At 43.0% G+C, this 22008-nt stretch overlaps 1 protein-coding gene across 1 annotated transcript; it reads right to left on the bottom strand.

Annotated features, from left to right (window-relative positions):
- Positions 1-12473: 12473 nt before the first annotated feature.
- On the bottom strand, positions 12474-18569 carry dact2 (dishevelled-binding antagonist of beta-catenin 2). The gene is made up of 4 exons (XM_080448737.1): positions 18114-18569; positions 15949-16084; positions 15373-15666; positions 12474-15104 (listed from the first exon to the last, which is right to left on the bottom strand). Exons 1-4 carry the CDS (start codon positions 18390-18392, stop codon positions 13240-13242), a joined length of 2574 nt encoding a protein of 857 aa, XP_080304863.1. The 5' UTR covers positions 18393-18569; the 3' UTR covers positions 12474-13239.
- Between the last annotated feature and the right edge of the window lie 3439 nt (positions 18570-22008).

Below are 22008 nucleotides of genomic sequence, written 5' to 3'. Positions count from 1 at the left end.
CTGAGAACTGAGAATTCACTATGGGGTTTCACAGCACGCTTCATGCCAATGGAATGTTGAGGATAAAAATCTCAAATAAATGTAAACACAGCAATCTGCTCCATGGATCTTTACTGTGGGGTCGTGTGATAAGGCCAGATGTGGAGCCCTGTGGGTTGTGGCGCAGTGTGACTGCTTTGGCCTTTATGTGACGTGGCTGAGGATCTCCAGACAGCTTTAGATTAGGCCTTCGCTTCTGGAACAACTGTCAAGGCTAATCTGTCGTGTTGAACACAGTTCATCTGGACGCCAGATCTACAAAGAGCGAGGATCAAAGCTGACCCCCCCTCCTTCTCTCTACCTTTCTCTCTTTGTCTTTTACTTTTCTATATTTTGTCCCCCTCTTCCTTAAAACACTTGGCCAGTGGCCAGAGAGGTGAAAATGACTTCCTTTCCAACCATCCCGCTGAGGGTGTCCTGGCACTGATTGATTTGAGTGGGGGATGTGCAGCTGCTGTGGACGGTGATGAACAGGACTGATATTGATCCAACTGGAACGAACACGCCCAGTGACAATCAATAGAATGGATTGGTTGGAGGGGAAGTAACTCTGTGTCAATCCCCCCAAAATTTGAGGAGAAAAGGACATCGACAGAGGAGTCTCCAAGGCAAGCAATCTCTTGCCTTCTACTGTAACTGTCAACCTTTCCCATGCTTGAGAGATTATGTCAGTTGAAAAGGGCTGTTTTTGTTCTCACGGCAAATAATTGTTGTTATGAACAGGAACATTTAATGGACTACCTTGCCATGCAAGATGGGTGACTAATCCTAAATTGTTCAAACATTACCATTTACCCTTTTAGCCTGATATGCTGCTATCAGGCTCAGTGGTGTTAATATGTTTTAAAAGCTTTGACACCCACTCATAGTTAAACTAATTACTACCGGGCAATAATGTAGGCAGGTGTTTTATGGCTCTTTACCACCCTTCTATAGTTCTCTCAATATAATGTAGGTGCAGAGATGAACAAAACTGGATTGCAGCTGTCATGTAAGCCTTTGGCATATCGGTTAACCTCATTTCAGCCAATTAAGTAGATAGTGTATCAGTGCCAACCCAGCAGATGGATAACTGGAGTTAGATAGGATTTTGGAGGATTCTTTGATCCTGACTGACCGAATGACCTCAACCAAACACATTCTCATCCTCCGTTCTCTAAGGTGTTATGATAAAACTGACCCCCGTCTGCTTTTCATTGCATCGTAAGAAATACTGCAGGGATATAAGATGAGGGATATCAATTACAGTCCATTCTCTTGAGACCTTCTCTAAACCCTCAGTCTGTCAGTGTGCAAATCCCCCACAAACCGTCCCTTGGTGTGCCACACCGGATTGTCCTGTTCAAAGGGGCCTGAGGGGTCAACGTTTCTCGTTTAGTGACAGTGTTCACCCCAAACAATCCCCCTCCTCCTCCCTAACACATGAGGCACCAGATAGACTGTCATCCTTCCTTGCACTTGGGGTTTGTGATGATTTACTGCCACGGTATAGACTCCATATAATCACCCATATGTCCAGACCCTTTAGGTCTAGGGAACTTTCACCAGGGTTGTGGTCCTGATTGCGAAGACTTTATCCACTCCTCTGCTGTTAAGGAGATAGTGGCATGATAGCCACTGCCAGGTGTTGGTGGAGGTGTGTTTAGAAATCCCTTCATCTTTGTCGCTGGAGCATAAATACAAATAAATGTTGGTTTAACTTTGAGCTCATTGACCGTCAGGTGTTATGTTTATCTTAAGAACCATAAAGGAAAGCCCAGTTACCACATCATTTAGCATATCTCTACCAGTCAGCTGCAATGCTAATGGTCAGGGGCAGATAAAGGAAGCTTTGCCATATGTTGCCATTCAGTAACACTGTGGATTTGCGGCATTGGGTCCATTCGGATTCAACAGAATTACAGAAACGCAAATCCCATCAGAATACGCCTGTGTCTTACTCCCACTCCCACCACTCCCACCAGGAAAAAGATCAATTTATTTTAATTGCCTGCAAGTCTTCCCCTTCAACTTTCCCTAATGCCTTGGGACAAAAGGTTGAGGAAGGCCATATCTCCCCTATAAGTTGCTTTGTGTCAAGTTTCAAAGTCTCATTCATCAGTATACATGTTCTGTGTCAAAACACACCAAATGGCCGCCAAACCATGACACACTTCAAACTTTCACCCTCTTCAGTGACCCAGAAATATTTATGAGGTTATTACATTTCACAAGCTTTTAAATGTTTAGATCTAAGCTGCCCTTACCCCCTGATAATGGGTATGCTTACACCAGTATTATGTTATTAAGACCCATAGTGATTTATTTTTATTTGATTTTTTAAAATAGCTTCATATCCTGTTTACAATCACCTGGATAGGCTCTTACCCCCCTTATGAGAAACTAAAACAATGTAGTAATTGTAGTAACAATGTAAATTTAGAAACCGGGATAAAGCTGTACAACATTTTTTTATTTATTTTTAAATACTTTTCTATTGTGGACAATTAAATAGCATACAGTATGGTAAAAGTCATTGCATGTAAAGTCACCCTCATTTTCTTATTTTTATTTTACACATCACAAGACAAACCAAAAGACAACATGCATTCCCCCCCAAACAAAAAACAACATATAAACAGAACAACAACCTAACCTCAGTTTTGATGGCAATATTTAGAATATTCAACCTATCCAGGTATTCTGTATTTTAATATTAACTGCATTAGATTGAGAACCAGTGGGACATCTCTGTACCTCTATGCAGGCCGTTGTGTTGGTTTCAGGTGGATCTGATAGTGGCAGCTGTCTGTGTCTGTCTGTCCTCATCATGTTTCCTGTTGGTGACCCAAAAGCCCACCCTTCCTGACCCTTGACCCCTGCACTGAGAGAGGGGCTGCCACCGGCTAGTCCAACCCCAGTGCAGACACAAGACTTCAGGGTGTCCCATGATGCACCAGTGGAGCCAGTCTACCCCACTGTCTCCCTTTTCAGAAAACAGGACAGGGTCTACTAACTGCGTGGCTTCATGTGGATCTCGGACTTCATGTGGCCAGTCTATGATGTCATTTCAACTTCAGGTTTATTGTCACACAAGGCTCTCTCTCGCTCGCTCTTTCTCTCCCTGTAATTGGAGGCCAGTCTCTCTCTCTCTCTCTCTCTCTCTCTCTCTCTCTCTCTCTCTCTCTCTCTCTCTCTCTTTCTCTCTCTCTGTCTCTGTCTCTGGTCATGTTTGTCCAGAACACAGACAAACAGACAATTTCACTGTTATAGAACATCACACGTTTACAGGTGTAAGATAAATTATTTTCCGTACAAGCTCCAACAAATTGCAGTTTTGTTGACTTTCATGATCACTTTTGATGCCATTTTCTCACCGGAAAGTTTGTTATCCAAAATACAACCCAAATTGGTGACCTCATCCTTGCTGGGGATTACAGTGTCACCAACTCTGACCCTGAAGCCAGGGGACATTGTTATTGGACCCAAAAAGTATGAATTCTGTTTTTCCCAGGTGTAGTTTGTTATCGGAAAGCCAAGTTCAGATATTGCTGAGTTCAGTGCTGTCATGCACAAGAAATGTGGTGCTTATTGGTACAGTGGTTTGCGAGGTTAGCCTCGGACAGACACGCATAGTCTAGAGAGCCACGCCGTAAAAAAAATGAAAAAACATGAAAACATTAAACTGTCCGAGGCAGTAAACTGGGATTTCATTTTGTACTATAACCTACATGGAAACTGACAGTTGCAGAGCGCCTCCAAAAAAGGAAAGGAATATCTTTGTTATTCTCAAATAATAAACAAAACAGAGCGTTAAAATAAAACAAGAACAAAGAGTAGTAAACAAGAGAGACAGAGTGAACCAGGAGGTGCTGTATTATAATCCCAGCTCAAGGTGTGCTGGGTAAAGGGGCCTTATTATCTCTGTACCATATCTGGCTCCTGGTTCCTTTCCACTACACCTACGAGCTGGGACCTGTCTCAGATCTGGAAAGTGAGTCAACCCTCAACCACTAACTATACCTTGGAGACGAAGATAAACAGACCAAACAGCAAGCTACTGACCCCAAGGAAATACTGTAGTTTCCCTCCATAAGCTATGTTTTCCCCTGCTGAATAACATTTAATTGGATACCCCCACCTCTGCCATGTCTTTTATATGTGTACTGCGTGCTTTTTTTTAGATCCCAATTTAATTCGGACGGTTATTCCCCCACTGATAATTATTCTGTTCAGTTGTAGACAAGCAAGCACTTTAAAGACTGGGCAAAAGATAAGGGACAACTGTACTTTTCAGCCTATAAATGTACATCATAAATGTATAGCATTCAAAACAGCTACATTACCACTGCTCTGGAATTCTTTATACTGTTATTGTATATAGATGATATAAGTATCCTTGTATTTGTTTATACAGAGCGTCACAGGTCGGTGCGCCAAGGTCGGCCTCAGGCTAAACGCCAAGAAAACTGAGGTCCTCACCTACAACGTTCCACCAGAACATCAACCTCTGACTACAGCAGGAGGCACTGTGCTGAAAGAAGTCGAGGACTTCAAATACCTGGGCTCATGGGTCAACTCAACTGAGCAAGATCTTAAAGTGAGGAAGGCAATTGCATGGAGGGCCCTGAATGGCATGACCAGTGTATGGAACTCCAATCTCCCCCGCCAAATCAAACTCAGCTTCTTCTACGCGACAGTAGAGTCCGTTCTTCTCTATGGCAGTGAATGCTGGACCCTGAAACCAGCCCTTGAGAAGTCCCTGGACGGGTGCTACACCAGGATGCTGCGTGCAGTGCTTAACATCAGCAAGAGTGCGCATGTTACCAACATAATCCTGTATGAGGGAATACCAAGGGTGAGCGAGAAGATTGCTGTAAGGAGAATGAGACTAGCAGGACACTGCCAAAGGCACCGAGAGCTGCCAGCCAGCAAACTGGTGCTGTGGGAACCAACACATGGGCACCGGTCAAGAGGACGCCCCACACCAACATATGTGGACACGCTCAAGAAGGATGCAGGAGCCCATAGCACCAATGAGCTGGCCAGATGTATGGAGAATCGGGATGACTGGAAGCAACGATGGAGGGCTCGTCTGAGGACGACCTAGAGAGAGACATCACAAAACTACTCAACTGGATGATTTATGAAAAGTGCTATATAAATAAAGTTTATTATTATTATTATTACTAGTGTTATAGCATATTGTGATAGCATTCATTGCTATAGTGTGTTTATTCAGTAACAGGGGTCTCTCCATCTCTTTAGTAAACATAAAATACTTTTTCAGTTTGGGATAACAGAGAGACCCCTGCTACTGAATGTAAAAGGAAAAAGATTATCATGAAACGATTCCAAATTATGAAAGTGACGGAGGCGGGGAGTATGCTAAGCGCCACAAAAGGAGCTGATGAGCTTCTTGGCCATAAATGATACTGCTGACCTTTTCAACAATGGTAAATGACCTTTTATTCAAGGGGCACGTGTGCACTGGAGGAAGAGAGAGAAGGGGTGGGGGGTGGGGGGTGATCTTTACCTAATGTCTAGAATATTTTAAAGATGCCAGACTGGAGTCCATTAGGCCTGGAGCTGAGGAAGCCGCAGCTTTTCAGGGGGTCATTGTGAACGCACTCCCAATGGGTTTATGGCATCTTGTAGAAGGAAACCAGTCACACATGAAGGGCAGTCAAACAGTATGGAGGTGTCATGTCAGGATAACTGAAAGACAAATGACCCGAGTAAGCTCTCCTTTGGGTGTACTACTTGTAAAGTATTTGCTCTTAGCTGCATTTTGGAAAAATAACAATAATACTACTTATAATAATGATTGGATGTTCAGCTTCCAAGGAGAAACTCACTAAAAAAAACTCTGAAATAGGATAAAAAGAAAGAAAGAAATTACTGGATGTTTTGATAAGTGAGAGATGTGTTAGTGGCCATATGGGAACATCAAGAAGCGTGCTGGGCACTGAGGGTGGTACCTGTTGAGGACCCATGTCCTCCTGTCACTGTGATCTTATCAGGGGGGCTAGCCAAGAGGAGGACCAGCTGTCACTCTCACAGCTCTTTTGATGTCCCTCTTGAGAGGCGCGCGAGCGTGCACACACACACACACACACACACACACACACACACACACACACACACACACACACACACACACACACACACACACACACACACACACACACACACACACACACACACACACACACACACACACACACACACACCACTTCAGAGGAGTCAGGGCCTTGCTCTGCGTCCTAATAACAGTTGGTGGTTTCATACACATGAACCAGCGGGCAACACCCACAACAGTATAGAGATAACTAAAGCGCTCCACGGATATCTGGTGCTGGGGCAATTCAAAATGTTTTTTTATTGAACTGAAGATGAACAAAAGAGTGTTATCTGAAATGGGATATCTTGCCAATAAAGCAACAACGCTATTTTTACAGTAAGGGGAAAAGGGGGGGGGGGGGGGAACAGTAACACAGTGGGTCAATGTTGAAGGAAAAGTCACTTAACTTCCTATTTTTAAAATAGCCAATCTTGTGAGCTTGTAGATTTTTGGTTTTCAAAATAATTAAATAAATACTAAAAAGCCTATAATGACATGCTCAAAATTGGTACACCAGGGTTAAAGTAAAAGGCTGAAATAGCACACTGTAGAATTCCAGTAAGCTACAGGGAGATTCTACTGTAATTATTTTCACCTACCCAAGCCCTAAAGCTTGTTATCAGAATTTACTCTTTAACTTAGGCTTCTGTGTTTTGGGGACCCAAAAATAAACTTAACTTCATAATTATGAAAAAGTTATTTACTCTGCCACGACAGACCCGGGGGCTTTTCTAGAAGAAAGGGAAAACCTTTTTTGAGATAACCTTTTGTCACTTTTATTGTCTGTTAGATAGTAGAGTCTGAGACAGGAAATCAAGTTCAGAGAGAAGTTAAACATGCTAGACATGACCTGAGTCGAATTTGAACTCAGTTCCTCCTACTCACAAGGAGCATGTGGTCAATGGACTAACTGGCGGAGCCACCAGGCACCTCCTGAAAACAGGACTTTGAACTCTTTTTTTTCTATTCTTTTTTTTAAAGCACTGCTGGGATAATAAGCTACATTGCATCTTATAGCTTTGGATTTTTTTTGGTAACTAATACTCATCTTTTGGAAGAACAAAAGTGAATCTCACCCCTTTGAACAGGGATTATACATTCACTTTGTTGTCTATTCTAATGGAAATACTGAGTTCTGTTTTGGGTTGACGGTGTAGTCTGTCTATCTCCTCTGTTCTTTCTTTCACAGTTCTCTCTGTATGGATTGTCCAGCTCTCCATCGGTTTCTATCTACCCTGCCTGAACTGAAGCTCTCTCATGTGTCCATTATTTGGAATGGCACACCCACATGTTGCACAATTGTTAACTTCATTCTACAGTCATAGCTTAACTCAAACCCTATACTTAGTTGACTGGAGCCCCCCAGGGCTCTCTAATAAGCGCCCTCCTGTTTTTGCTATATCTTCACCGAAAATAGCCAATCTACAATCTTATAACGCATCACCTTGCAAGGCATTGTGAGCTTGTACAACGGCTATTTTCCGCGGATGTTCACCCCCAGAATAAGGACGCTAGGGTTAAAGTGGTTAACCGCTTTCAATCTGGCATTCCTATTTTGGGCAAGGTTTCACACACGTTCAAGATTGTTCTAGATGTTTCAAAAATAGCAGATCTACAACGCATCACAGTGTGACACATTATGGTGATGTTGGCCTCTACAAATATGGAAATCTCAGGACCCTTTCAGAAGCATGCTCAAGGCTTTTCTTTGCGTCGGAAGACAATTACTTCACAGGGGCGAACAGGGCCACCGGCCACAATGCCCACTGTTACTGTGAGAGCATGCTCTACACACACAGTACGAACTTTTGAACTACCTCTTGACCACAGCTTGAATGAGATGAGACAATGGTTAGTCAACACAACGGAGTGAATGAAGGGATTATGTATTAAATGACAGGATGTGCTTAAAGAGAAGCAGGTGGCACTTAAAGCAGAGCTAGCCAAGCCTTACATGAGTGGAACATGCATGTCCCTCTCTTTTGCTTAATTCATCTCCATGCTGTCTCTGCCACTCTCTGTCTTTCACACTTGACCACTGTATCACATCTCTCCCTTAATAATTTCCCCCTTCCGTCCCCTCGTCTCTCTCTCTGTCTACTCTATCTCCATTGTCCACCTCGACGCAACCAGTGGATCTTGCTCCTTAAAACCCAAGCCTCCTCCAATTGACATTCATGAGGCTGGACATTCCGGTCCAACCCCATTCATATGTACAGTAAGCAGAGGAACAAAAGCTACCTCACTGACCCAATCCTATAGAGCCCTTCCCCCGGTCAAGGGTTGTAGAGAGGAACTGGGTGAATCTCAATGGCAGGCCTGCAGACACAACTCTGCAGTGGTAGTGTAAACAAATTCTATCCACATTTCCTATGTAAAATCAACATGTGTTTAATCGAGTTCCTGAACTAGTATCAATCTACTAATGTGTCAACACAGACACTGACAGAGTCCATGACACAAATTCAAGCTGATATTGATGTTTCATTCATTAATATGTTAACATGCCAACCAGCTTGGTTGATCACTTCTCTTTTGGACAATTTTACGTAATTGTGTTTATAGCTAAATATTGTCAGAATGTAGAAGATGCAATTTTTCTGTAACCGAGTTAATCCTCCTTACGTCTTGCCATGCAAGACTCTGAAAGCATGGACTCCTCTGTGTTTCCACCAGGGGTGCATTGTGGGTTGGGTGGAAAGCTCCTCTCATCGGGGTGGTAATGAGTTTCTGAGCTCCCACTTGTCAACATGTTAAATCCACATCTTATATCAGGGGCCCAGCACTCGCCCTACAGTTTTCACACAAGCTTTCTCACTCTCTTGTTGTACAGAAATCCAACCAGACCATCGTGCTAAACACTATTTGAGACTACAAGACAGGGATACAGAGACCTGACACCATCAAAGTACATTTCCCAAATTGATATGGATATGGTGCATGGTGCAGACGGTGATTACACTTATACACGCTTGGAAAAATACAGAAACAACTATGATAAAGATAGACAAACAGAAAACATGCTTAAAGGCAGATATTATGTGCTGGGAATGACAGTCTGGAGACAGACTGGGATGGGCCCATGTTTAACTTTGGGATTACCTCATGCAGACGTAAAAGGAGAACCGTGCTCCCTTTCCCCCACCTGTGACCTAATCTGAACCAATTCAAAATTTAATTAGCACCTATCTGTGGGACACACTTTTATTGTTCTCCTTTCTCTCTTAAATGTGTATTTGCAATGTTTTTCTTGTTGTGTGTGCCTTCTGTGCCTTCTGTGCCTTCTGTGCTGCCTTTTAATTTATTCCAAATTATTCCTTAATCATTTGGAATACCCGACAGACATTCTGTGGACAAAAACAAAGGTAGCCGCTTTAGAAGGGATGGTCTTAAACCAAGTACTGCATCTTTAGATGAGACTAATGTGTGTTATCTGAGGAAATGCAATGTCCGCCGGCTGAATGTGCAATGTGTAAGAAGATCACTGCTCAAAGTAGCTCACTGGCATGCATTCCCTGCATTACCTATCAGTGTTCACCTGGCCCAAGCCTCAGAGGAGCTATGCATGACATACCTATCTATTTATATCCCCCCTAAGGACAGTGACAAGCATGTCTGCTTAAGAGAGAGTGTGATAAGAAAACCTCATGCTATATTTTCCTTTGATTAAGTTGCAGTACTCAGGGAAGTTACTTTCATTGCTTATGAATTTTCTGATACGAGGATGCAGTATACATTTAATTAGTTACATTATATTGTTCATTGAACGAGTTTCTGCCTCTAGTAACAACTCATTTGGTTTGTGATTATTTCAGTTATTCAGGTGCACATCAATCTGAACAGCAAGCAGTTACAGTGACCTTTTTAATGGCCGTTGGGTAAAATATGTCAGTCAAGACCCTTTACTGGCAGATCTGGTATCTGGTATGATCAGTTACCCATTTGCTTTTAAGTTCCTGATGCCAGAGTCCTTGAACCAAGATCAATGTAATGAGATCCCACTCAACATCTGTAATCCTTTAGTACGGTATACCATGACAAGCCCTCGTGGACCATACTTCATGAAGCAGTGAAAAAATAGCACCTCTCCACACACACATAATCTTTCCCTCAATTCATACCCCATAAAACATCCACTGACCAAATCCTATTTGCAGGTGTGGATTTGTACACCTGCTCCACAGGTCTCAGTTTCCAACTTGACCCCAGGGCTTTCCCTTCCCAGCCAGAGTACCAAATTAACCAATGAAACCAGCATGCAATTACCCAGGTTTTGTATTCGTTGAGGTAGTGATACTGTGAAACCCTACGCATTTAGATTTCACAGAAAACATTGTAGAAGAAAAGGGTAAAACTGAACAGATCTTGGGTAAGCATCTGATTCATCTTTGTACCAGAAACAGACTCAAACAAACCGAGTCCAACGGAACTGACTGAGTATCTGCAGATCAGTGATAGCAGGCTCTTTGAATGTTATTCATAAAGCCTGTATCTGCCCAAGCTTAATACAATACATTTTTTTAATGAAACAACAAACCCCCAAAGAGACAGTTGTAGATAGAAGGGGTACAAAACGGCCCATGACCCCTCCATTCTGGGGGAAACGTGCCTAGAGATGAGCCAGCTCAACAGCTGGAAAGGTCAGCAAACTAACAAGGTCAAGCTTACACGGTCCTGCTCGACTCTACATCAAAGACCCGTCCAGAGCCTGTCATGCTGTCCTTCTGAGCCTGTTTGAAAAAAAACAACAGCTCTAATCCCACTGGCCACTCCCTGACGTGCTTATGGAGGGGTCAAAGGTCAGTGGGACCTACAAATCCTCACAAAAAGAAGAAGAAAGAAGAAAGACCCAAGACCCAATTGTAGCTGTTGGCACAACTTTCTACATTTAAAATGTTATCTTTGATGTTAATGACAACATGCGCCCTTTGGACCTGTGTGAGCTGAGCATTCTGAGAAAAGAATGTAGCTACTGAATTAACAAATACTCCTTTGATGAACGCTCTTATCCACAGAATAGAAGGTTTTCCATTTTGAAACTGAATTGATCATTTCAAGAAAGAAAGAAAGCAGAAGAATCATATTCATCAGCCTTAACCACTTAAGCCCTATAGACTTTGTATAGGGCCACTTTGTCGACAAATAGCTAAAATAGCGAGCTACAAGCTCACAACGCATTGAGATGTGATGTGTTTGCTATGATTGAATTTAAAAGATAAAAGTTAACATTTTAGAATTTTTGGAAAATCTGCCCAAAATAGGGAGTAAGGGTGTGGTCACACCGAACTGGAATTTTACCTATGCGGGCGGATTCTGTCAATGCTTTTCAATGGGAATGGAGCGGTTTGTTGCCATTTGCGGATTTCTGCAAAAAAAAAGCTCTGTTCCCATTGAAAAGCATTGACAGAATCCGCCCTCATAGGCATAATTAAAGTTCAGTGTGACCGCACCCTGAGGGTTATAATGTGGTTAAAAAACGGTTGCCACAGTGATATGGAGACCTGCAGGCAAATAACTTAAATGTAAACATTTATGAACTGCTGAAATGTTTCAGTCCCATTAAGCCTCTTATGGAAACTTTAAATGATTGCATGATGGGAGAAAATCATACCATTACAAATTAACTGGGGGAGTGATGTGTGGAAGGCCTGTGGCTGGTTACATTCACAACAGTAACCTTTCGCTCAACTGGACTTTGAAAGTGAAGGAATTTTAATAGTAAGATACCAAAGCAGATTTTGGAAATGAGATTATTGGGCAGTTCTGTGCAGCTGCCCACTGTCTAATCTCTTCATGACAGCTCTGAAATGAGGAACCTCTTATCGTCGGTCCTTCTGACTAAATCCTCTGTGCCTTCTGCCATCTACCCCAACTCTTTTTAAAACCAGACCAGACTTCACTCAGAAACCTGAGCTCATTTCATCAACCACATTCTTGCTGAGATTGTATGAGTGCCTGTGAGCATGTTTAGTTTATAGGAAAATGCCTGAGCACAGATAAGCACTGATCTATTTTTAAATATTAAGCATCTGGTTTGACTGTGTACACTGGAATTTAAGACAAATGCAGTTCAAGCTACTCAGCTGTAATTGGTGTCCATCAAGCAGAGTTTAGTGCCAGTTCAAGTAATAAGCAGTGAAACATGTTTATTTATGCTGTTTAAAAGCTGTCCAATGCTGTCCTTCAGTTGTGCCATTGCTTATTATTATCCATGGCCACTTAAAACTGTTCATAACACTTACCCTACACTTTGCAATTCGCTCTGGACAAGTTACTCCGCTAAATGCCTAAATTGGAAATGCAATTGAGTAAAAACAAGGTGGCGATGAAGCATATATTAAATAGTGTTTTATTATGCAGTGAAATATATGCAATAAAACCAATGTGCAAGAAGAAAGAGAGATCAATGTACAGAAATTGAACATTAATGGCAAATATAATAAGTATAAAAACGAGCAAAACCGTTGCACACCTAGAGAACGAGGGGTGTGCCAGAGAGGACCAAGAGCAGATAACACATAAGAAAGACTCCTGTGCACTGTGTTCAAATGCAAAAATAAACTTTTAATGGGAAACAACGTTTTGGTCCTTAGAGAAGGTTATATTGTTGTTATCAAGACTTGATAACAACAAGATAACCTGATGAAGGTCTCTGGACCAAAACGTTGTGTTTCCCATTAAAACTTTTCACACACAGTGTGCAGGATTCTTTCTTCTAAATATAAGAAGCATAAAAACAATTATTGTAATTCTGAACAATTATATGAAAGCAATGTTCAAATTGAAGTTGTATCCATTTGCAAAGAATCACACGAATGGAATTATTTGAAAAGTAAGCATGGCAATCAATACGATTTACGGTACATGTTTTTATAGAATTTTTATAAATCTTTTGTTTTCAGCTGCTGCATAACATTGCAGCAGCGAATACACAAATTCTAGCAATGCTGTTTTCTTCTCCATCTGACAACTGCTTTTCGATCAATCGGTTTGTTTCTGTACAAATAGTTGTTAAGGTTCATCTACAAAACAGATGAAATTTATGACAGTTCTCAAGGTTTTGAAATGTTTTCATGCTGTATTATGGAGGGACTCCACTATACCAGGGTCATGATCTTCAAGCCCGCAGGTTGGAACCTACGGATCTTCTTCTTTAGGGCTCGGGAGGCTTTGATGCGACAGGCCGGGGGCTCGGGGCGTGGCTGCTGCTGCAAGGCCAGTCCAGCAGCAGTGGGTCCTTGAGCAGCCTCAGGCCACACCAGACCCCCTTCCACTTCCTCCTCGTCAGGGGATAGGCTGCTGTCAGAGTCGGAATGGGACCGGAAGCTCCGGCTGAACTCACTGTCTCCAAAGCGATTGGTGGTGTTGTCACTCATCTCCCCCTCACTACTTTCAGCAATGGTGGAGTGGAACAGTGAGGCGCATTCAGCCGAGTACTCTGACTCACATCGGGGCGGGTACTGGCTGGACATGGGGAACGGAGCTGGAGGGTATCTGGAATTGAGGCTACTAAAGAATGAAGCGGCTGACACAGAGGGCTGGAAGGCTCGTCGTGGTCCTGCCCATTGGTCTGAGTGTGACCTGGTGCTCACACTGCGAACCACCTGCCTATTTGCTAGTGCCTGTGTATGGGGCTCTCGTGGCCTCTGTCGCTGGACACAGGCAGCCTGGTGCATTTCCATATCGGTTGGCCACTGGGTAGTCCCCTGCCTCCTCTTTCTCTGTTCAGCAGACTGCTCCAACTCCAGGGACTGAGGTCTGCGGCCTTTGCTGCACTTGCCAACAGGGGGGATTGGGTGTGGCTTGGGATAGACCCTGTGGGTGTGCATGAGGCCAGGGCTGTAGAGGCTCGAGTCTGAGCCAGAGTGCCCTAGCTCCTCCAGGCAGCTGGTCAACTTCTGGGCCATCTTTCCTTTCCCTGACCTTCCCTTGAGTCCACCACTGGCCTCCGTGGTCCTTTCCGAGTAGCCCTGGGGATATCTTGAACCTTTGGTCTTCTCAGTGCTTCTTCTTCTCAGCTTCACAGCCTTGGTCTTGCGGTCTGCCTGCCTCACCTTGACCTGCTGTGACCCGGCAGGGACAAACTTGGCATGGACAAAGTCAGGGTTAGACAAGTTGTGACCCACATGGACCTCAAAACCATGACTTTCTTCTGTGCTGGAGTTATGGTTGATTAAGTGCCTTTGCTCCACGGCCTTCTTCTCAACCCCCCTCGACATTGGGATGTCCCTGTACCTTTTCTCTGAGTGTGTTCTTGCTGTGCTAGCAGGGTCTCCTGGGATCTTGCCATTGTTTCGAGCAGTACAGGTCACGACCTCACTAGAGCTGTAGTCCCTCATGGCAGCAGGATAGGAGTAGCGGTATGAAACGTCTGGGGCTCCAACTGATTGGTTGATATTCGCCTGCTCCTTGCCGGAGTATCCTACCCGTCTGTTCCTGTGGCTGTCGGCTAGGATGGTGTCCGGTGTCTGCATTGATGTTGGCTGTAGTGGAGATACTTGAACGTTTGGCACTTCGGGAGAAATCGTTTGAACTTCACTAGCTTCTCTGTGATAACCAGCATGAGCGCGCAGAGTGTCTCTTCCTGCGTCACCTTGGATATTAATCTTGGTCATGCTGCGTTGAAGAACCTTGTCTATGTAACCCAGGGGCTTGATCTCAGACATCCCCTGTGCTCTCTGGGGAGTGTCAATATTGCGGACGCCGTCTGCTTGGGGCCCTGTACCCTCTGAGAGCCCAGGACTGGCTGGTTCCCCATCCAGGGCAAAAATGGGGCTCTGGAGAGCGACAGCGTGGAGGGGGCTGGGGTACTGGTACACCTCCATCCCACTGCGGGACACCAGGTTATTCTGGAACCTCGGGTCCACTGTCAAGGTCTTGAGGTTGGTGCACATCGACGATTTCTTCTCACATGCAGACTTATAGCAGCCCATCCCCAGGGTCATCACCTTATCTAGATCACCTGGTGATACAGCACACAATCAAAGTTAATACTTGCTTCTTTTCAATGAAATTTATATACAGCATGCCAGTATGAGCAATAAACCACATTGTAACAACATTTACATGGTGCTTCTGCTAATACAATTAATAAGAGACCTTTGGTTTAACTGACACTGGCTTTGATGCTTTTTATATTGTTAATGGAACATTAGCCCTACAACCAATAAATAGAGTCAAACATTGTGATTGTGTTCCTTTAAGATGCAATGCAAAAAACTGCTGCGTACCTGTTGACACAGGTCTTGGTCTTGCCCGGTCAGTACCCACTCGAATCCTGCTGCTGCCCAGATGGACACCCATGGCACGTGGAGGGTTGGGCTGGGTGACAGTCTCGTCAGCGGACCGCCGACGGCACACGTCGGCCTGAGAAGAGAGCCCACGGGTGTGACATGCAGTGGGGCTTGTAGGGCCCGCCGAGATGAGGAGGCTGGTCTGGGAGGAGGACGACAGGCACTCGCTGTACACAGATGTACACGAGTTGGACAGGGAGCAGGAGCCGCCATCACTGAGCTCATAGAAACCTAAAGAGAAATGATATGATATGAATGGCATGTGGCAACAGGTTTTGCCTCTTTAAATGACTAAATAGCTAAAAGACAGAGACAGCATGTGGTGGTGTGGGTGTGGGTGTGTGTGTGTGTTTTGTTAGATTGTTTGATTGTATACACTGTAAAATCCAAAATGTTAATTCGGGTGTTTACAGTGTACTGTGCTGCACTGGGAGCTCAGCATACAAGACGCCTTCCAGCTGTGTAAATGGAGGTTTGTTTATTTGTGGAATGGTGTGACACGTGTCCACTGACCTGAGCTTGGTCTACTGTCGCTCTCCAGCTGTTGTTCAGTCGATGCTTTGCCCACATCCAGCTTCAGTTCACTGATCTGCTGGTCTAGCTGCTGCAAGTGGGTCTTCAGGCCGACGTCTTGCCTGCGTAGACGACACTGTGAAGCAGAGGACACATTCAGAACCTCTCCTGCATCAAAGCCAGGGGGGACCAAACTTAAATGAAGCTTGATCCCCACAGTTTTTTTGTTTTGTTTGCAAACTTTACACAAGTGCAAGTTTTTAATGGGAATAAAGTTCAAATCAAAAGGTCAAATGCATTCTGATATGTTATGCAAACCTTACAGGTCCATTTGGTTACAATTGTACACTTGCTGAGTTAAATTGAGACTGGGGATATTACTTTGAGGTTTAGTACACTTTTTCACTCATTCTGCCTGGAGGGTAGATCAGACAGCTCTAAGTGTGTTGTTTGTATAAAGGAGGTTCTAATGTACACCCATCAGAAAAAACAAACGAGTAGGTTGGCTGATGATTAACCTCGGGAGGACAGAGAGGAGTCTGGAGGAGGTAGGAGTGGATAACTCATTTCTCCCCCACAGAGAGGGCCTGGCCATTGTGTAAACTACTGGTGGAGGAAGGGTTGGTGTGAGGGTGTGTTTGCTGCAGATCAGAAGATAGAGCCTGTTTGATTTGTATACAGCTGTGGTGGTGTCAACCGTATGAGGTTCCCCTTCAATATGCATCATTTGGCATTATCTGAGTTTTGAGCATGTGATGTGAAAATGAGTGTTTCTATTTAGGGGTGTCTGACAAAACAAGGAGTTTTGCTCCATAAAATAAATAAATACATACATAAAAAACGCTACCACAAGCCCCTGTCGTGTTGTATCCCCTTTGCGTTTGATAATGAAATAGTCAGTTTGGAGGATATTCTACAATATAAGTAATGCAGTTCCACTGTAAACCAAGAATAATAATTTAATCTCCACAATATATTGTACAGTTTCTAAACTGTACAATATTTGTACAGTTTAGAAACTGTATAAATATACATTAGCCCAAAATTGTGGTGTAATCTCCACACAGTTCTGCACCGAGGACTGAGGAGGTTCTATCATATCAGAGCCTCTTCATAAAATGACTTAATTGTGTCCTTAGAAAATGTGACTGTCCCGTGGTGGCAGTGTGGTGAGGAGGACAAACACTCAACTTTAGAAAACACAAACCTAAAGTCAAACCAGCATGCTTGGAAGTTATTACAGTATGTTTCCACCTACATTAAAGTGGTTAATAATTAAAGTACACCAGAACCCCCCCACCAGAGTCCACCTCATTGCCCCAGAGTCCCGTGGTCCTGCAATGAACCATGATTTATGACACTTTTTTTTAAATCCTAGGCTACTTCCTACCCCCAACTGAGAGGAGGAAAAATCACTAGTATTGACTGCAGTGTAATACATTACAATGGCTATCAGCGGATCTAAAGGTATTCTAACGGTAATCAGGCGTATTATTCGAAAGACAATTAGATTCAGCGGGCATACCTTACTAGCCTATGTATAGTCCTTTATCTTTTTTTATATACCATTGGCCATATAATTCTAGCCTGGTAAACCCTCCCTCCGGAAATCTCATTTGTAATTTATTCCTGAAATCAAATGGAAATGAGATTTTCCGGAGGGAGGGGCTTCTTTACCAGGCTAATATAATTCCACAATAGACAAGCAAGTGAAACGTGATGCTATACAGGCCTACATATTAATGATTACATCTTCCAGTGGTGGGAAAAGTACTCCAATGTTTTACTTAAGTAAAAGTATCGATACTGACATTTAGAAATACTCAAGTAAAAGTTACAAGTAAAAGTCCGGAATTAAAATATTACTTGAGTAAAAGTAAAAAAGTATTGGTATTTCAAATTCAAATGTAAATTGTCAAATGCAGAATGTCCCATTTCACAAGTTTCCAAAAATGTATAAACATGATCTTTCGAAAATAGCAGATCTATGATGTGACGCATCGTGAGCTTGTAGATCTGCAATTCAATTAAGTACAGTAGAAATATAAAAGTACTGCAAATTGGAAAATACTCCAGTAAGGTGAAAAAATAAATCCTCAAAAAACTGTACTTAAGCACAGTACTTGAGTACATGTACTTAGTTACTTTACATCACTGCATCTTACCAACTGTTGCTTCAGTGCTGTCAGCGATGCTTCCAGGCGCTGCTCCTCGGCCCCCACGTTATTGGGACAACAGCCCTGTGCTGCCTGGACGGAGGAGGAGGAGGAAGACACCACCGGTTCCTCCCGGTCCATCCGCAGCGCCCAGTGCACCATGTCGCCCTGCTTCTCCTTCAGCAGACGCAGCTCCTGCAGGCCGGCCAGAGCCGCTTGCAGCCTCTCGGCCACCCTGCTACGGTCCGGCAGGGTCATTCCCGATACAGACACTTTCCTTCCCAGCATTTTTTTTTGTCTTCCGCAGAACAGTCCGAAGAGTCCGAGAGTATCCAGCAACGAAAAGACGGTGTAAAAAAAGATATACCCTGGTCTGCACGTATATTCACATACTATGGAAATAGATAAAAGTTCCTTGCAAGGCAACAACGTCCTCTCTCTCTCCTCTGAGATGATGATGCCCTGCAGCCGAAACCAACCTGTTTGTCAAACACTATCTCCTCCTGGGTTCTGCTAGAGGAGGCGATGCCCCGCCCCCTGGCCAAACGACCACTCCCCCCATTGGTCGCTCACTGGTTTCAGTGTTGCCATGTCCGCTTATCATAAGCGACTTTGGGCTTCTTTCTTATTTTGGGCTTGCTTGCCCAAAGTTTTAAAACAGTGGTTCTCAAACATTTTCAGATAAGTGTTAAAATGTTTCAAAAAAATATTCAAAATGTTACACTTTTTTTCAAGATTCTTTTGAAAATAGAACCCTCGCATCGCGATGCGTTGTGAGCTTGTTGCTGTTTACAAATATCCGACACTCATGTGGCCTTAGGTTAGTGTTAAAATGTTTTAAAATATATATTCAAAATGTTTAACTTTTTTTCAAGATTTTCAAATGGCTGTAGGCTAGTCGCTTATTTTGGGCTTATTTTCATAGACCTGGTTGCTTGTTTCTCTCGGAAAACCTGGCAACATTCACTGGTTTGCGTTTGAACATCTGTTGACCATCTTTATTCAACTCGCCTAACACACGCTGCACAAATAAAGTATCTGTCCAGGCATGTACTATGTTAATAGTATGCATATTACCCGTGACCGGTTGAATTAGACCAGTTGCATTTGGGCACTGATAAAGGATTTGTCCAGGCATGTAACTATGTTAATGATCTGCTTGCCTGGTATCAAGGCTAATAATATGCATGCTGCCTGCCTGCATTATACCTCTATGGCATAGACCCCTTAACAAAAAAAAACATGGGTTTCCGAGGCTACCCCTTAACAGACGACGTCACGCTGATAAGAACCAGTATGCGCGCAGGTCTAGCTAGGACGCGCCTCACTAGCCAACACACAATTAGTGTCAGATGTTGGGGTGTGCTGTGCTGAAACCAGTGCAAATAATTGGACGGACCCTGACCATTAGGCCAGCTAGTGCACATTACTGCACTAGTACTACAGTCTGTAAATTAATTAGTATACAATAGTCGATATTATAATAAATAGGCTAAATAAATAATGAGAATATTGAGTAGGCACATTACTGGATGAGAAAAAATGATGGACAATCCGTAGTCAGAAAGTACGGATAGGATATACTGACCCCTTGTGCCAATATGGAACAGTGCACAGCCACTCACTCGCTCATACTGGAACAGGTACAAACAGCTTGGTGTGTGGACAGTGTGGTAAGATAATAATGGAGATAATACTGGATTGTAACGAAATAAAAAGAACAAAAATAACCCCAGATTAAAATAAGGTTTAAAAACGACAGGCAAAACACACCTTCTGGTTAGTGGGGGATGTGGCTAAAGGGGGGCAGGCTAATTTAGTGTCAGATGTATTAGTATATACAGTATCAAGTACAAGTATCTCTGTACATTAGCAGTGCATGTAACAGTGTGAGCAAAACAAGCATGGCTATTTACAGATGAATGTTATTTATTTATTTAATTTTGTTTTAGTTTTCTGTCCTCATGTTCAGGGCTCTGACAGCTGCAGGGGAAAAAACCATTGAGGCTCAAGCTCCTGGGACCAGGGTGTGAGTATCCTCAGATGCTTGCCAGTCTACTGGGGTAGTTGTCTGTCCTTCACAATCAATTTTGCCCTAATCGAACACCTGTTTTCGTATGTGTCCTGCAGGGACAGTAGGGACATCCCCAATTGTGTTTGTGTATGTTTGTATGTATTTTGTTTGTTTGTTGATGTGGGCACATGTCTGCACTTAAACTGTGTTTCGGGTGGATTTCTTTGTATGTTTTATTTTACTTTATTTATATATTTTATGCTCCAATTGCTGTTCAGCATTTTGTAACTCCTGTTTTGAAAAGTGCAATACAAATAAAGTTATTATTATTATTATCCCTGTGGTGTGCTCACCCGCACCACCTTTAGTAGAACTCGCAGATCCTAGGAGCAGCTATGTTCCCATATTCCCAGTAATCATACTACCCTACCCTACCCTATTCTACTTTCTACTATCCTACTATATCCTACAATCCAAAGTCTGTCCTTCTGTCTGTCCTCATCTATTTTCTCTTCAGTGTGGGTTGACCAATCGATCTGAACTTGCATATGGCATTGACCATTGGCATATGCAGGGATTTTTACTATTAATACATTTTGAATCAGAATCAACATTATTATCATATGATTACAGGTGTAAAAGATTGGGTTAACTCAATTAAGACTGCTGTGACTCAATAGAGCAATGCCAGGGTTAATTGATCTGCAGGCATTTAAGCCCCTGTATGGTTCTTTAGAGGTTTTCTACTAGTTCTTCAGCTTAGTTTGGCACCTCTCTAATGGTCCTATATAGCACCATTTGACAAAGGTGCTATATAGCACCTTTAAGATAGGTGCTATATAGCACTAAAAGAGCTTCCCTTATGATTACAAGCCAAATGACCACTTTTAGTGCTATTTAGCACCATTTCAGTTTAGTCTGAGTCGTGGTTGAGGTCTCAAGTCTGCACATAATTGTGTACGCATCCCTGGTTATGGACTAGTATAAGTATAAGATAAATGTAGGCTTCAGAGACAACTACTATCATCAGATTGTGTGTGTGTGCGTGTGTGCGTGTGTGCGTGTGTGTGTGTGTGTGTGTGTGTGTGAATCTAGATAGCAAACCTGCCAAGTAAAATTATGTAAGAACATACTTGTTTGTTGTTACAAAAAGATGAAGATGATTTCATTGGTTGGTGCTACCATTTGGCATGTTTGTTGAAGGTCATCACACAGCTGTCTGTCTGAGAGGCTGGGCAGTGCTCACTGCAGCAAATAATCTCTCATGGCAAACTCAGATGTCAAAATCTCTATGTGGTTGCGCCAAGCATTCTTTCCATTGCCCTTTGCAGTATTTCTGTGTGCAATGAACTGTTAGCATCCTCTGAACCACTGTTTCCCAAACAGTGGGTTTTTATGGGAGGCAAGTAAATTCCGCTTTATTTTTTGTTTCCTGCATTTTTAAAAAAATTGTTATTTCTAAAGAAAATAGAAAATCCCCCCAAAAATGTTAAAAATCCATTAATTAGAGGGGGAAAATACTTTTAAGAAGCAGTGAAAATAGCAGATCTACAAACTCACGACACGTCGCATCGTGATATGTTGTGGGCTTGTAGCTATTTTCACTAGTTTGGTCAAATTTCTCTTTTAGGTCTCAATCTAAAGAACTACTACTCTGAGCAGTGACTCACAGAGAAAATATTTAATCATATACTCTCCCCTGTATCCTGTGTTGTGGTTCAACTTTTCCAATCAAATCAAACACTTGTTCCTATGTTCAATGATCTGATGATAGCAATAAATAAGGGAATGAGTAAGCCCTCATTGTAGACTGATGCAGCATGAGGTAGGCTATAGACTATTTACAGTGCTACTGTTGTCACTGCATTACAGGTGGGGAGAGAGTGGAGG

This window comes from Gymnoscopelus braueri, assembly GCF_963280865.1.
Source record: "Gymnoscopelus braueri genome assembly, chromosome: 14".
NCBI classification, from domain to species: domain Eukaryota; kingdom Metazoa; phylum Chordata; class Actinopteri; order Myctophiformes; family Myctophidae; genus Gymnoscopelus; species Gymnoscopelus braueri.
Note: the sequence above shows the minus strand (reverse complement) of the source record. Positions and strands in the feature narration are given on the sequence as shown.

Coding starts and splice junctions, on each gene's coding strand:
- dact2 (XM_080448737.1), bottom strand. CDS start 18,392: ATGCTGGGAAGGAAAGTGTCTGTATCGGGAATGACCCTGCCGGACCGT. Junction 16,085..18,113: donor CAGCACTGAAGCAACAGTTG/GTAAGATGCAGT, acceptor TCTGCTTCACAG/TGTCGTCTACGCAGGCAAGA. Junction 15,105..15,372: donor ACCAAGACCTGTGTCAACAG/GTACGCAGCAGT, acceptor CTGTATCACCAG/GTGATCTAGATAAGGTGATG.